At 35.5% G+C, this 16,798-nt stretch overlaps 3 protein-coding genes and 1 pseudogene across 3 annotated transcripts; 3 read left to right on the top strand and 1 right to left on the bottom strand.

The window, feature by feature from the left end:
* The first annotated feature begins 699 nt into the window (after window positions 1–699).
* On the top strand, window positions 700–1,281 carry LOC143576337 (putative mitochondrial protein AtMg01250). The gene has a single exon (XM_077060445.1). It carries the CDS (start codon window positions 700–702, stop codon window positions 1,279–1,281), a length of 582 nt encoding a protein of 193 aa, XP_076916560.1.
* Window positions 1,282–3,750: 2,469 nt separating this feature from the next.
* LOC143576330 (WEB family protein At3g02930, chloroplastic-like) lies at window positions 3,751–7,481 on the top strand. The gene is made up of 3 exons (XM_077060441.1): window positions 3,751–3,818; window positions 4,020–4,224; window positions 5,074–7,481. Exons 1-3 carry the CDS (start codon window positions 3,802–3,804, stop codon window positions 7,441–7,443), a joined length of 2,592 nt encoding a protein of 863 aa, XP_076916556.1. The 5' UTR covers window positions 3,751–3,801; the 3' UTR covers window positions 7,444–7,481.
* A 1,123-nt stretch (window positions 7,482–8,604) lies between these two features.
* Window positions 8,605–10,656, bottom strand: LOC143576336 (pentatricopeptide repeat-containing protein At4g18520, chloroplastic pseudogene; annotated as a pseudogene).
* Window positions 10,657–12,894: 2,238 nt separating this feature from the next.
* Window positions 12,895–15,102, top strand: LOC143576348 (auxin response factor 16-like). The gene is made up of 3 exons (XM_077060454.1): window positions 12,895–13,064; window positions 13,401–14,409; window positions 14,504–15,102. Exons 2-3 carry the CDS (start codon window positions 13,435–13,437, stop codon window positions 15,020–15,022), a joined length of 1,494 nt encoding a protein of 497 aa, XP_076916569.1. The 5' UTR covers window positions 12,895–13,064; window positions 13,401–13,434; the 3' UTR covers window positions 15,023–15,102.
* Window positions 15,103–16,798: the final 1,696 nt, after the last annotated feature.

Genomic DNA, 16,798 nt, shown 5'->3' with positions numbered 1-16,798 from the left:
TCCTCCTGATGTTCTTCTCACTAATAAGCTAAAACACATTAAGACTTGGTTGAAAGGTTGGTGGACTGAAACTAAACAAAAAGAGAACGAGGCTTTTGAAAATTTTACCTCTGATTTGTACAAGATTGACGGTATTTCGGAAACTAGGGATCTATCGGAAGAAGAATTATGGATTCAAGCAGAATGTAAAGCGGGCCTCTCGGACCTATCAGACCTCAAATCAAAAGACTTAAGACAATTGTCCCGTGTTAAATGGGCCTCATACGGGGATGACAACTCGTACGGTTCATTAAAAGGTTTTGTAGCTTACTAGGGCCTGATTTCATAAATTTACTACATTATTTTTATGAATCAGAATCTATTTCTAAGGGATGCAGCTCCTCGTTTATCTCGTTTTTTCCCAAAGTTAACGATCCCATCGGTTTCAAAGATTTCAGACCTATTAATCTAATCGGATGCATCAACAAATTCATCTCTGCAGTTCTCGCTAATAGGCTAAAATCTGTTATTAGCTCAGTTATATCAGACACTCAATCAGGCTTCTTAAAGGGGAGGAATATAATTGATGGCCCACTTATTATTAACTAACACATTTCGTGGACAAAAAATAAGAAGTCAAAACTGTTGATATTCAAAATAGATTTCGAAAAAGCCTTCGATCACATCAACTGGACATTCCTTGATTCCATTCACGAGCAGATGAATTTCCCACCTAAATGGCGAGGCTGGATTAGAAGTATTCTAGCGTCGGCCCGATCCTCGATTCTCGTTAACGGGACTCATTCTTTTGAATTCCAGTTTCAGAGAGGTGTTAGACAAGGCGACCCGCTCTCGCCTTTTCTCTTCATCATCGGGATGGAAGCCTTCTCGTGTATGCTCAACAAAGCTAATGATTTGAATATTTTTCGCGGTGTTTCCCTCTCGTTTAATGGCCCCACTGTCTCTCATCTTCTATATGCCGATGACGCCATTCTCGTGGGGGAATGGTCGAAGAATAATGTGCTTAACCTGTCCCGGTTGTTAAGATGTTTTCATTTAGTCTCCGGCCTCCAAATTAATTATTCCAAATCTAATTTGTTGGGTATAAAGGTGAACTTGGATGAGATATCGGCTTATGCAAATTTGATTGGTTGCAACCTTGGTATTATTCCCTGTTCTTATCTCGGTCTCCCCATCGGTGCAAATATGAATCGAATTGCCAATTGGAACTCGGTTCTAGATTCTTTTGATAAGCGCCTTTCTCTTTGGAAAGCTTTTATTTTATCGGTTGGAGGTAGATAAAAGCTTCTCAAATCGGTAATGGAAACCATTCCCACGTATTTCTTTTCCCTTTTCAAAGCTCCGTGTAAGATTATTGATCAATTAGAAGCGAAAAGAAGAAATTTCTTTTGAGGAGGGAATGAAGATAAAAAGAAAATTTGTTGGGTTAGTTGGAACCGGGTTACTTCCCCCAAAGAGGCAGGAGGTTTGGGTCTAACCCCACTTAGAGATGTTAATATAGCCCTTCTAACTAAGTGGTGGTGGAGATTTAAGACCGAACCGCTTACTCTATGGAGAAAGGTGGTGATGTCGTTACATTCTTCTAATAGATCTTGGCCTATTCTCCCTCATTCAAATAATCTTCCCGGAACTTGGAAAGCTATTGCTAAAATGGAAAACAAACTTGCTTTTTCCAACCTCAACTTAGCCAATCTCATCAAAGGTGTTTTAGGCTCGGGAGATAAAATCAGATTTTGGATCGATCCTTGGGTTGCGCAAGTCCCCTTAAGAGAAGCCTTTCCCAACCTGTTTTTGATCAAAAAACATAAAGCGTGTCTAGTGCAGTCTCGTTCAAGATGGTTGAAGGAAACACAGTTTGGAAATGGAGGTGGAAACGGCCAAGTTTGAATCAAAACGAGTTGAATGATCTTTTGATTTGCTTAAATATGCTTCAATCTGTCTCTCCTAAGATTACTCCAGATACTTGGGTTTGGCAAAACGGTTCAGCGGGTTCCTTCACGGTGGCTGCCATGAAACAACTTTTATTCAAATCCTCTAATTCGTCTATCCCATTTATTATGAAATGGAATAATTGGGTCCCTATCAAGGTCAATATACATGCTTGGAAAGCGAAAATGGATAGACTCTCAACTCGGGTGGCCCTTTCAAATCGAAATGTGGATGTGGGCTCGAAAACCTGCTGTCTTTGTGAAGAATATGAGGAAACGAGCGAGCATCTTTTCACCTCATGTTATTTTGCTACTTTAGTTTGGCAATTTGTTAGCAATTGGTGTAATATTCCTCCGATCTTCGTCTTCTCGGTCCGAGATTTGCTCACTATTCATGAATCTACCAATTTGGGGAACAAGAAAAACAAGGCGTTATACGAGATCATCCTCACGGCCTGTTGGAGCATATGGAAGACCCGCAACGAAGTCATCTTTCAAAACAAGCCGGCTATATTTACTAAAACGGTGGAGGACATAAAATCTTTGGGTTTCCTTTGGATTAAAAATCGTTCTTCTTCGTTTAAAAATTTGGCTTGGACTGATTGATGTAATTTTAATATGTAAGTTTGTTTCGTTGTTCGGTTTCTAGCGCCTTGCTAGCTTTTTACTGAAATTCGCTGTTCAAAAAAAAAAACAACTTTTTGCGTAAACCAAGATGGTTTGTATACCGTATACAAGTATACCACATAAAAATTGCTTGAGGTGTTGTATTATATGCTTTTCGATTACATATATTGATGGATGTATCCAGTTTAATGGTCTAGAAATTATTTTTCTTTTAACCAAAGGTAAATATGTAGACATTTTAAGATTGAAAAATGGACTTAAGCATTGTGAAATATTTACTAAATGGGTGCTAATTTTCTAGTTAAATTCAAAATTATCTGCAAAATTTCAATTTATCTTATCTTATATATCAAGCTAAATGCAAAATTATCTTTAAGAGCTTAAATCTCTAATACTATATAGTGTATAAGCAACCCTATGTTAAAAATCAAAATTAAAATCGAAACCACTTTAATGGTGAAATTTGAGTGTGCAATAGGTATCCAAATTTTGTGATAAATTATTTTGTGAACTAATCCGACAAAAAGTTATTACTTCTTAAAGTTAATGTTGTTTCTTTTTAGACATCATAAGTCAATACAATACAATTTTATGAAGAAAAAAAATCACGAAAATAATACTACAGTTATACGTTAGTAAATGTGTATCAACATGAGTCCATGACACTCATCAAAGTGACTAAAAGACATGCAACACACACCTTATTTCAAGTATCAGAACAATATTCACGCATCATCATCAACGTCTTTAATAACGTTGAAATAAGTAATTTGACAGAAATCCAAACTATACACCAACTCATGTCTTGTATCGCTAAGTTTCTTCACAATCAATTAATATAATACCTAAATTAAAGACAAATCCATAACATATAACCCAAAAGTGGCTAGATCTACAAATTGAAACATCTTTAAACTTTAAAATATGGTTGACAACACTTAAAAATATATAATAAAATAAAAAAAAGTAGCCGGGATATGGAAAGAAGGTGATAGACAGGTCTGGTCTGGCAAAACACAAAAGATAAAGAAATCTGATGACAAGACAGACAGGGAGGATGTTTGATATATAATAATACAACCATCTTAACACAACGTACAACTTGATGAAGAAAATAGCAGCACACCCACCATAATGAAATTGAAATAATAATAATAATTAAGCATCCTTACTCATCATCATAATCATATCCAGTGTCATTCTCTCTTAATTTCTACATTTCACGACTTAACAACATCCCTTCATCATGTCCACCAAATCCAAGTAATTTTCATCTCAAATTATTATCATCATTAATGTTAATTATTATTATTATTATTATTAACTAACTAAATCTATACTTGTTTACTTACTTATCTATAATCAGATCTACTCAATTGTAACATTTTAATGCTTAATCATGTTATTATAATTATTTGTTTGAATGTGACTAATAATAATAATAATAATGTTGAAATTGGATAGATCTGATACACCTCCGGCTACTAAAACTCCGATCAGCAAAACATCACCGGCGACACCGAGAGTGAGTCGACTCGCCCGTGGAGTAACTAAACCGGAGACCGATTCTCCGTCTCCGTTACAAAGCACGAGAGCTTCGGTGGAGCGATCACCACGACCTGCTGTTTCAAAACCTGGCCGCTCGCCAAGGATCAGCACCCTTGCTGACGTAAGTGGCTCCATTTTAACATTCTCGTATTATATTAGCAGCATTTTGAAAACAAATATAAATCAAATTTACTTGATGATGATAACATTTAACGGTCTAGATTAAAACTCTTCGAGGTCTTAAAATGAAAGCTAGATGCTTTGTAACAAAATCTAAACTTTGCACTTTTTTCAAACTTAAAATTTTGTAACCATTTTTTAGCAGCAAATTTTGTAACGCATGGCAGGTTATTGGTTACGTTTAGCTGATTTGTCAATAATATGCTGACACAGATTGACTAAATATGCACATTGTTATACCATAAAATGCAAATTATCTAATCAGTGACGGATCTACGATTTTTCTAACCTGTTGGAACTCTGAAAATAGTAACAGTTATAGGCTTGTAAACTAACCTGACATTATTTGATTTTAACCGAAGCGGAACATGAAAATTAGACGGACAGATTTTCTTGTTCATGTTTGTTCGTGTTCGTTTATGTCAGTTCGATAACATTTTATACAAACAGTTCGTGGAACATATAAGAGTGAAGATGCAGCTAGGGTTAGTGGTGGTTACCAATATGTTTAATTATTTTTTTTTTAATTTATATTGTTAAATAGATTAAACGAACATAAACTAACAAACATAAACGAATATATATGAGCGAACATAAACGGACGTACGAAACATGTGTTCATACTTGTTCATTTAATTAAATGAACAAAAGTTTTGTTAATGTTCGTTTGTGTATTAAAAAATGAACATAAACGAACTTCCTGCTGTACGGTTCACTAAAGTACTGAACGCTCAGTTCGTTTATAGGCCTAATAGGATATAATAAATGGCTAATATGATTTTGGTTGCAGAAACCAGCAGCAAGTCCAAAGGGGGTGCAAAAGGGGTCAGAATTACAGGCACAAATAACCGCTCTTCAAGATGATCTTAAACTAGCTCAAGAAAAGTTATTTCGTGTTGAAAAAGAGAAAGCAAAAGCCATTGATGACCTTAAAGAAGCACAGAAATTATCAGAAGAAGCCAATGAAAAGCTTCGAGAGGCACTCGTGGCTCAAAAAAACGCACAAGAAAACATCGAAATCGAAAAGTTTCGTGCAGTTGAAATGGAACAAGCGGGAATCGAATCGGCTCAAAAAAAGGATGAACAATGGGAAAAAGAACTTGAGTCTGTTAAAAACCAGCACGCTGCTGACGTGGCAGCTCTCGTTGCTACCTCTCACGAGCTTGAAAAGGTCAAAAAAGAGTTGACCAGGACTTGTGATGCAAAAGATCAAGCTCTTACACATGCAGATGAAGCAACAAAGATTGCTGAAATACAAATGGATAAAGTAGAAATGTTAACGAACAAGATCACACGATTGAAGGGATTATTGAACTCCAAATTTGAATCAGAAGCCAATAAAACAAACAAGATGGTTTCTGAATTGAATCTGGAGATTGAAAGATTGAAATCAGATGCGAATCAGAGTGAAAAATTGGTGATGGATTTGAAAACTGAGATAGAAACATTGAAATCCGAGGGTGAAGAAAGTAATAAATTGGTGTCTGAGTTGAAATCAGAAGTTGAGCATTTGAAATCAGAGGAAAAAGAATTAAAATCAGAGATGGAAACTTTAAACCTTGAACTCAAAAAGGCAAAAGTTTATAAAGAGAAGTTAGTTCACATTGAAGCTTCGTTTGAAGAGCTAAATGTTGAATTAGAAGCTGCTAAAACGTCTGAATCATATGCAAGAAGTGTAATGGAAGAATGGAAGAAAAAGGTTGAAGAATTAGATCTTCAAGTAGAAGAAGCTAAAAGATTAGAAAGATCGACATCTTCATCACTCGAGTCAACGGTCAAAGATTTGGAAACTAGCCACGGTTTGTTAAGAAACGCAGAAGCCGAGCTTGTTTCTTTAAAAGAGAAACTCGGTTTATTAGAAATGTCAAATGTGAGACAAAGAACCGATCTAGAAGAATCCGAACGCACGCTTCAGAAACTGAAATTAGAAGCCTCTGAAACAGAGAAAAAGGCTGAAATGTTGAAAAACGAGCTTGAAACCATGAAGGAAGAAAGAACACAAGCTTTGAACAATGAGAAGTTAGCAGCTAGCAGTGTCCAGAACCTTCTAGAAGAAAAGAACAAACTTATAAGCGAACTAGAAGCTTCCAAAGATGAAGACGAAAAAAGCAAGAAAGCGTTGGAGAGTTTAGCATCGGCTTTACATGAAGTTTCATCGGAAGCACGAGAAGCTAAAGAACAGTTATTATTGAATCGGTCGGAAAACGAAAACTATGAAGCCCAAATTGAAGATTTGAAGCACGCGTTGCAAACGACAAACGAGAAGTATCAAAACATGCTTGATGATGCAAAACATGAAATCGACATGCTTATGAACACGATTGAACAATCAAAAGAAAGCCATAAACATACAGAATCCGAATGGAAAGAAAAGGAAACCGAATTAATCGGTTCTGTGAAGAACTCCAAACAAGAAAACGAGTGTTTGCAGAATGAGATTAACAAGTTAACCAACTTGCTTAAAGAGACCGAAGAAGAAGCTAATGCTTCTAACGAAGAACGAGGTCAACTCAAGAATCTTTTGAAGGAATCAGAATCTGAAGTTAAGTATCTTACACAAGTTGTTGGTGACGCGAAAGCCGAAAGTGTGAGTTTGAAAGAAAGTTTAATGGATAAAGAAAACGAGTTGCAGTCTCTTGATCAAGAATTGTCAGAGCTTAGAACGCGAGAGGTTGACTCGTTAAAACGGATTGAGGAGCTGAATAAACTACTTGAAGAGAAAGATGCTAAAGTGACAGCGGTTAATGAAAAGGATGATGTGACAGACTCTGAGAAAGATTATGATATGCTACCAAAAGTGGTGGAATTCTCTGAACACAACGAAAACGAAACACCATTGGTTGAAAACAAAACTCAAGAACTTGAATTCAAAATGGATACAATGGCGAATGGAGAACATAAAGATTCGGAATTAAAGACGTGGGAGAGTTGTAAAATAGAAGAAAAAGATTTGTCATCAGAAAAAGATGCAACGGTCCATGATGAGTCTTTTAACGATGATGACGTGGATGTGAAAACAGAAGCTGGCGATGGGTATGATCAGATAAATGGTGCGACATCACCATCAAAGGAGGACACGCAAGTGAAGAAGAAGAAACCGTTGTTGAAAAAGTTTGGAAACTTTATGAAGAAAAAGAGTACAAGCAACAATCAGAAGTAGTGGAAGAGGTAAATTGGTGTTACATTTGTTTGCATTGTTTTTTTACACGGTTTTTTGAAAATTTGTTTGTTATTATTATTATTACCTTGTATGATATTCAGGCATTCACAATGTCCCGTGTTTTTGTGTGTGATTACCCCATGTATGTTATATACTTACATAGAAAGTTATTTGGAAAGTAAATAACAGCTTCATGTGGTTTCTGGTTGACTTTGTAACTAGTTTATTTTAAGTGTAATGGAAATATTGCTTTGTGTAAATAACTATAACTGGAAAGGAGATAGCAGCTTCATGTGTTTTCAGGTTGACTTTTTGGTAAAAGTCAAACTTGTTTTCTGCAAACTGCTATGATGAGAGTTTTAAGCAGAATCATAGCATGAAACTTGATGGATATTTTAATGCAAGTGTTGTAATAATCCAAACAACAAATCATTATTTTAATGCAAGTGTTGTGATAGTTTCGAAAAAAAAACACTTATCATATGTCAACTGTCTTGTCTGTTATACTTAAATTGAAATGATCTGTTTATAGTTCATTTGTGCCCATGTGGTGTGATGCTTGAAATCTTTAAATGGTGGAAGGCAAGTAGTATATTGACTTTAACAAACGTGCATCATGTTAAATAATATAAGCTGCCAGCATTACAAAGTTGGAAATTATTCGGAGCATGTTACTATTACAGCTCATATCTGTTTTCACTTTCATCCATGAAAGTTTTACACCATCACCGATTTATCTATCGACTTTTAGCAGGTCACCCCACTCGAACGACACCTTCTCCCCTCTCGGTCAGCCGCTCGTCATTCAAATCCAAAACCTCAACGCATTTTGATCATTCCATAATCCATATTCTTCAACATAAGGCTTGCAATCAGTTTTTATTATGTTTTTAATCCCTCCAAAGTGTGTGTAACCGGTTTGTAAAACTCATAGAACTGATCAAAAACTTATCACTGATGATACCATACTATTGATGACTATGTTAAAGTAAAGACGACGGAACAATTTCGTGACAAAATTATATGCATCGACATGTATGCCAACATAAGCACGACCCAAATAGTTGGTCTACTCAAATCTATGCCATATAAATGCCACAACCACTGGTAGGGGTTAACAAGAGCCTTACCAGATGATAGTCACTAGTGACCAACACATACACACCATCTCAACATTAAACTCATAAGACCATAATCAAAGACTTAATTAATAAATCAACAAAAAATGAATTGGGGTGGAATAGGATCTCACCCTATGTACAAACTTTACCCTTGATGACACATGGTACAACACATTTAACACAAGCAAAGACATCATCGATCGCCTGACATCAAAGAATACCTAGCCGAATGTCCATCAAAATCACCGCAAGCAGTAAGAACAGTTGCAAGTATATAATCATCCACCTCAATACCTTCAGCTTCCATTTGATACATAAGCTTCATAGCCTCCCTACACAACCCGTTCTTCGCATACCCGACAATCATCGCCTTCCAAGAAACCAAATTCTTTTCCGCCATATTATCAAAGACCTCAACCGCCTCATCAACATACCCGCATTTTGAATACATATTAATCAAAGCACTACCCACGAACACATTCGACAACGAGGGGGATTTACTAATCGACGAATGTAACAATTTCCCTTGCCAAATATTCTCCAACCTCGCGCACGCTTTCAAAGCCGATGAAAAAGTGAACGGGTTTGGAATCACTCCTTCACCCACCATTTCTTTTAAAAACTCGAGCGCTTCCGACTCGTGCCCTAAACGCGCACAACCAGATATCATAGCCGTCCATGAAACAACGTCTCTAAAAGTCATTCTTTGTAGCACACTATTTGCATACGAGTAATATCCACATTTACAGTATAACCATACGAGTGTGCTCGCGATGTAAATATTGTCTTCAATGTTATTCTTGAGTATCTGCGCATGTAACTCTTTACCCGTTTGTAACGCTTTGATACTCCCGCATGCGCTGATCATACTCACCATTGTTAACTTGTTAACAAATATTTTGCGCCTCTTCATTACTCGAAAAAGATTAATGGCTTCTTCGCCCTGACCGTTGCGTGCGTACCCAGCTATAATACAAGTCCACGTCACCATGTTTCGTCTTCTCATTCCATCAAACACGATTCTAGAATCTTCCGTCACACCACATTTCGCATACATGTCCACCAATGATGTTCCAAGAAAAACATCATTTCTAACGAGTTTTTTAACTACAGTTCCGTGTAACTGTCGACCAAATTTTAATGCTTTTTCTTCCCCACACGCTTTTAAAACACTGCAAACCGTGAACTCGTTAGGAGTAAATCCAGAAGACAACATTCTTGAAAACAAAACGAAATCGTCCTTGGTCCTACCATGTTGAGAACAAGCCGTTATTATCGTCGTCCAGCAAACAACATCATACTCCCGCATCCTATCAAACACACGAAATGCCTCCTCCAGACGAGCGCATTGTGCATAAAAATAAACGAGCGCGCTTTCTACGATCAAATTTCCAAAACACCCTTTCAACACACAACCATGAAGCTGTTGCCCAAGTTCAAAATCGGCTCTCACGCTACACATATTCAAAAGACACACCAAAGTTTTCGAATTTGGCCGAATCCCGGTCTCAATAAAATCTTTAAACAACCTAAATCCCTCATCTTCACACCCGTGTTTCAAATACCCATCAAGCATAGCCGTCCAAGAAACAACATTTCTCTCAAGCATTTTATCAAACACCTTGCGTGCATCAGTCAAACGGCCAATTCTTGCATACACACTAATCAAATTGTTATCAAGATACACCCTTGACTCTCCTAAACCTTTAGCAACGGCAACATGCAACCTTCTAACTTCCTTAACCGAAGTACAAGAGCTAAGCAAATTACCAAGCTCTGCACCGTTGAAATCGTAACTGGTGGTAGAGTTATCGGAACAAGACGGAAGATGATTATTATTATTATTATTATTATTATTATTATTATTATTATTATTATTATTATTATTATTATTATTATTATTATTATCATCTGTGGGTGTCTGATAATTTGCCGAAAAACGGTGATTTTTAAAGGTTTTGTTTAAGGGGGGTTTATTATGTTTATGGGTGTGGTTTATAAATGTGTGGGAATGAATATCAACAGGCAACGGTGGTGATGGTGATTGAAAATAGAATTTGGAAGAAGAAATAAGAGTTATTGGTGATGGCATTTTAATACTTTCAGTTCAGATAGAATCCCTGCTTCATAGCATTCGTTGTAGCTAAATTCGTTGCTAAATAGTATCTTATCATTTTCTTATATTTTAGCTTCAAATTCTTTTAGCTTCAAACGAGACTAAGATCGAGCCAACGAGCCGAACCATGACCCGAGTCGAACTTGGTTGATTTTGGCTCGGTTACAAGAATGAGCCAACTCAGCTCAGGTTGTTTCAAATCATATTTTTTAGTTAGTTTTATTCGAATCGAGCGAGCCGCGAGATTTTTGAAAGCCCTAATCACACATATAAATAGTTACACAATTAGTTTGTTAACGGCCAACGAATCATTCAAATGGGCTATTGGCTAAATTCGTTACATTGGGATACACTCCATTTCACTCCATGAAAACCTCTCATATAAGGCCAACGCCCGTGATTCCGTGAATACACGCCCAAAGACACGACAATGCGATGAAATAAAACTCGTTCAGTTAAACGATCAACTAATGAACGCCATCTGATCGTCTAGTCTCTCATCACCATGTTAGTACCGCTGAAACTTAATGCTAAAAGCAATAATCAAATCTGAGTCACATAGAATACTCAATACCCTTCCACTCTAATGTCTATCCTTTTAACATCAAATTTTCCACCTAAACCCATAAAACCTTTACAAATACCTTAGTCACATAGAATACTCAATACCCTTCCACTATAATGTCGAAAACCTTTTAGCATAAAACTCACTCCCTTATCTTTATAGAAGATACACCATATCACTGGACCACAACAATGCCTACTAAATTTATTAGTAGTAAAATGATATATAAATAATTAAATATATAACCTATCACACATGTTATAAAAATCCAAGATATAATCTTTAATTAAATATATATTCTCCCTCCCACATTCACGAATCCACACTCTCCCTCGCCACTCACCATCCCACGACTCCCCGTCATGCAATCCTAACTACACATAATTTAGGGAAAATTTCTAAAATGTTATTATTTTGAAAAGATATTTTATTTTGTTCTCTTAAATTTTAGGATTCTAAAAATATGCCCTTCAAACACATTTTTTATTATGCTTTTGAAAGTCTAATACATTTTTGACAATGTGTGTGTGTAAAACACATAGTCAAATGCATGTTAAACTTTCGAACAAATAGTCAAATACGTGTTAGACCTTCAAATAATTCAATACGTGTTTGTTATTTTTAATATTATATTATTATAACTAATTTACTTATATTTGGTTTTTTCTTTATAACTTTTAATATATAAAGTCTTGTAGTATTTTGAATATACCATTGAAATATATTTTTTTTTATCTACACGATGATATAAATTTTATTTAAAACGTGTCAGGGCAATTTTATTGTACATTTCGATTTCAATTTTACACGTCTCGGCTTTAAGTAAAGTTTATGTCGGCTCATAAATAAAAATAAGCATGTCTCAAGGATGTATTCGAAATAATATAAAACTTTATATATTAAAAGTTAAGAAAAAATAAAAACAAACATATAAACAAGAGGCTAACGCGTTTTTGACTATGTATTTGAAGGGGATATTTGAAATCTTAAAATTTGGTGTACAAAAATGAAATATTTTTATAAAGTAAGATCGGGGAATTTTCCCATATAATTTATCATGAAGTTCTTATTGTGTCTTGTTGTGTTCAACTTAGTTATTCATTTAATTTTGTTAACAATTCAAACGCTTTATGATTAATCATATCTTAAAACATGATAAAGACTAAAGAGTCAACAGACAGTTCAAATTCTTTCAAAAGAATTATAGTTTCGTAATTAGTATTTCCTCCATGTAGATTATCTATTAATATTATTAAACTAAAAAATGATATGTAAAAAAGTAATTAAACCGATTATTCAAAAAAAAGTTTATGAAGATCAAAGATAACAATTATTATCAAATCTCAACAACCAAATGTATTATTACATTCTGGTAACCTCAATGGTATTTACACTATTTTTAAATATATTATTATTTAATCCAAACAACCAAAAAACAAAGCAAAAGTGCCATTGGTTTCTGTTTGTAATCAGCGTATGTTATAAGATTGTTGTTTGTTATAACTTTAGTTTAATTTTTTGTTTGTTCTATAAAATAGACTTCTAACTCTTAAGAATTATCGACAAAGTTTAAAACAACTAAAGTTGTAATATTAATATTAGATATTTGTTGGATATATCTGAAAGTTCAAATTTAAATAAAAGATTACAAACGAGATACTCGGAAGTCTGGTAGTCTGACGTCTCTACTTTCTCTCTATATATATGCCATAATAATAATAACAATAATACATATTTGTCTGTTGTATTCCATCCACCCTCCGGTCCGCAACCAGATTCAATTCTTGTTGATCAGATTTTACTGTTCTTGTTCTTCTAGGTATGTTCTTTTTGTTTGATTCTCATGAAACTGTAATATTAACGATGAGAATTAAATATTTAAACCTTAAATCGCCTCAAACTTGCTGATACAGATTAGAAACATAATCATAAGTCGGTTTTATTTAGGAATTCTCGAGTTTATGTTGTCTTCAAACATAGGATTTTGTTGCTTTCTGTTGTGTCCTGTCGCTAATAATTAGGATACTGATAATTTTGTTGGATTTAACTTACAAGTTACAACCCATTGTAAATATATAATATATAATAATAATAATAATATACTTCATTGTTGATTATAATTTATACATAACTTTTAACTTTTATGTTTTTACAGTGCTGTTTGGTGAATTAGAAGTTTTGAATTTGCGATGGTGAATGTGACGAGTCCCTCGAATAATGAAGTTTCGAAATGCTTGTGGCGTGCGTGTGCTGGTGCGATGGTTCAAATGCCGACGTTAAACTCCAAGGTTTTTTACTTTCCCCAAGGTCATGCCGAGCATGCTGCCTCGGGGAATGTTGATTTTAAGGATTTCCCAAAAATCCCACCTTACATTCTGTGTCGGGTATCTGCAGTAACCTTTTTGGCGGACCCCGACACAGATGAGGTTTATGCTAAAATGGGACTAATCCCGCTGAAAAACGACAATGGTTTTGATTCTAACGACGCTGGAGTTGATCAAAACAAGGACAAAAACCCAACTTCTTTTGCAAAAACATTGACTCAATCGGATGCTAACAATGGAGGTGGTTTTTCAGTTCCTCGATACTGTGCTGACACCATATTCCCGAGGCTGGATTACACGGCAGACCCACCGGTTCAAAATATTACTGCCAAGGATGTTCATGGACAGGTTTGGAAGTTTAGGCATATTTATAGAGGGACGCCACGACGCCATTTGTTGACCACGGGTTGGAGCCCGTTTGTGAACAAGAAAAAGCTTGTGGCGGGTGATTCAATCGTGTTTCTCAGAGCCGAAAATGGTGATCTATGTGTCGGGATTCGTAGGGCGAATAGGGGGGTTAATAATGGGAACCGTAACAAGTTGTTTATGAACCCTGGAGGGAGGTTCACATGTGAATCTGTTTTGGAAGCTGTGAACCTAGCAGCGAAAGGTGAGGCGTTTGAGGTGTTTTACCACCCGCGATCAAACGCTCCTCAGTTTTGCGTGAAAGCTGAAAGTGTCATTGGTGCAATGAGGACTGAGTGGTCACCTAGGATGCGGTTTAGGATGGCTTTTGAGACGCAGGATTCGTCCCGGATAAGTTGGATCGTGGGGACCGTTGCTTTGGCTAATGCCATTGATAATGTCCATTGGCCTAGTTCTCCATGGAGGTCACTTCAGGTATGTTTTTCATTCTTTCCTTGTACCTTAAAACATATTGAGAATGTTTTTGTTTGATAGTACAATGTTAACTTTGTTTGATTGGATTGTGAAGGTATCGTGGGACGAACCGGATTTGGTACAAAATGTGATGCGAGTGAACCCGTGGTCGGTTGAAGTTGTGTCAAACATGTCTGCAATCCATATTTCCCCTGTAAGGAAGAAGGCTAGGTTCCCGCAACCTCCGGAGTTCACAAACAACTACATTCCCACAAGCATTCAGGGAGCCAGGCATAATAATAACACTAATGATTCCCAAATCAACAAAATACTATCTGGGATCAAGAGTCATGAACCTTTGACTCCAACAATTAAGAAAACAAGTAAACAAACAGATGGAGGTAAAAATGGTGCTAAGAAGAAACCGGTGTTCATGTTGTTTGGTCAACCAATCTTGACCGAACAACAACTATTTGAGAGTTCGTCTGGTGATGATGATGATGATGATGATGATGATAATGATGATGATGATGGTTCAGTGGTCCTTCATAACGGCTCGGTTGAAAGCTCATCTGAGGAAGGTGGTCCATGTCTCGATGAACCAAACAAGACTAGTCTTCTAATGGACTCATGATTTTTCGGGGTTTAGCATAACATCAAAAGAATTGTACAAACCGAAGATGAACCCGTCAGGTAGTATGCAATTAATGTACATGTTTGCATATTTCATGCATGTTAAAGAACAGCCTAAATATAGTTTTTTTTGTTTCCTTTTTCTTATTGCAGTGACTTCTTGAAGACAGCACATAAGCTAATTAACAATTCTAGTGGAAGTAGGAAGTCACAAGTGTATATAGTTGATAAGTTAGCATTTTGTTTCTTTGAATTCTTGTTTATTGTCTTATTTTGTTTCTGGGTATTGTGGGAAAAGTCCCACTCTACCGAATTTTTCATCCATTTAAGCAACCAAGAACAGTTTTTCTTTTTATTTTTTCTTAACCTTTCATGTGATTTTATAGTATCTGTTTACTATGTGTTGTATGTATTCAGTTGTCCAGTGTGACAGGGTCATGGATCATTTTTGAAACCCACTTTTTTAACGCTATTAGCTTGGTGACAACTGTGTGCCCGTGTCTCTCCCAAGAGGTCGTAACACTTACCAACCTATTCTATTGTTTTCTGAATAACAAAAAATAACGAAGAAACCTTTTAAATAAAAAAGAGATTAAATGAGTTTGGAGTGTATCTCGTTTATGTAGGGTTAGTTATTGTATAAAGCGTAGAAAGTAATCAGTGTCCTTGGGCCAACTGCAAGGGGTAATAGTGTCTCTACCACAATTACACACATTAACTTATCAAAATAATTACGCAACTTAGTTTCGTAATTAGGCATGTAGTAATCACGTCGTTATACGCATAACACATTTGCATCTGCGTTTTTTTTTTCAAATTCAAATTGATTATTTTTTTCAAGTATAGCTATAGGATACTCGAACTAAAGAGAATAAAATGTTTGATTTTATGGTATAATTTTCTAGAAAAGATAACGTCACATAAAAAGAGCATGGATGTTTAACAAAAAAAATGGAAAACTTAATATAAGTCAACAATGCTATGTTATACCAATTTTGCCTCTCTAGGCCTTTTCACACTTGAAATATTGTGATGTGACACTATCATTTTATTTCTTTCGTTAACTTTCTTAATTTGATGGTCTAAAATCTTTCTTACACTTTGTAAAGTTGAAATGCTTTCAAGAAAATGAATATCACTAGAATATGTGAAAAGCAACTAAGCAAATCACGGTAAATTAGTCATAGATCAGTTTAAACATGTCTACTAGATATTTCATTATAAAAATCTTAAGACTCGTTAAAAACCAAAAAAAGTTATACAACTTTTAGGCTTGAGAAACCTTCATAGAAAACACGACCACTTAAATGACATATATTAAAAAAACGGGAAATGTTATTAAGTTTTGTCCAGTAAAGATTTAACAAGACAACATAACCAATCTAAAAGTCTTAAGGGGAAGAAAATATGGTTTTATGGTTTTTAATTAGTCAACATTCTCAAGTGTATCAGGTTGTTAACAACGAGGGTTATACAACAATATATTTTGAAAAAATCTCAAAATGATCCATATTAGGAGAGAGATTCCATATTTAGCCCAAAAAGTCATACTCAAAGCTCACGAAGCCGTGACATTTGGGTTTGTGCCGTGAGTTTTCGCTATCCAATAAAATTATGCCACGTGTCTTGTCTGGTGTCAAACATTGTAACACCCCGACTAAAGCGGAATACGCCCGAGTGTGACGTACAGATTGCCCAAAACACATGTGACACTATTAAGTGACAGTATTATCATTAATTAATTTAAATATTAAGTACACAAGTTTGTAACAAGAAA

This window comes from Bidens hawaiensis, unplaced genomic scaffold, assembly GCF_021521415.1.
Source record: "Bidens hawaiensis isolate Kalapana, Puna unplaced genomic scaffold, B.hawaiensis_p1.1 tig00028074_1, whole genome shotgun sequence".
Taxonomy (NCBI): Eukaryota; Viridiplantae; Streptophyta; class Magnoliopsida; order Asterales; family Asteraceae; genus Bidens; species Bidens hawaiensis.
This window is presented reverse-complemented; position numbering and strand designations above follow the sequence as displayed.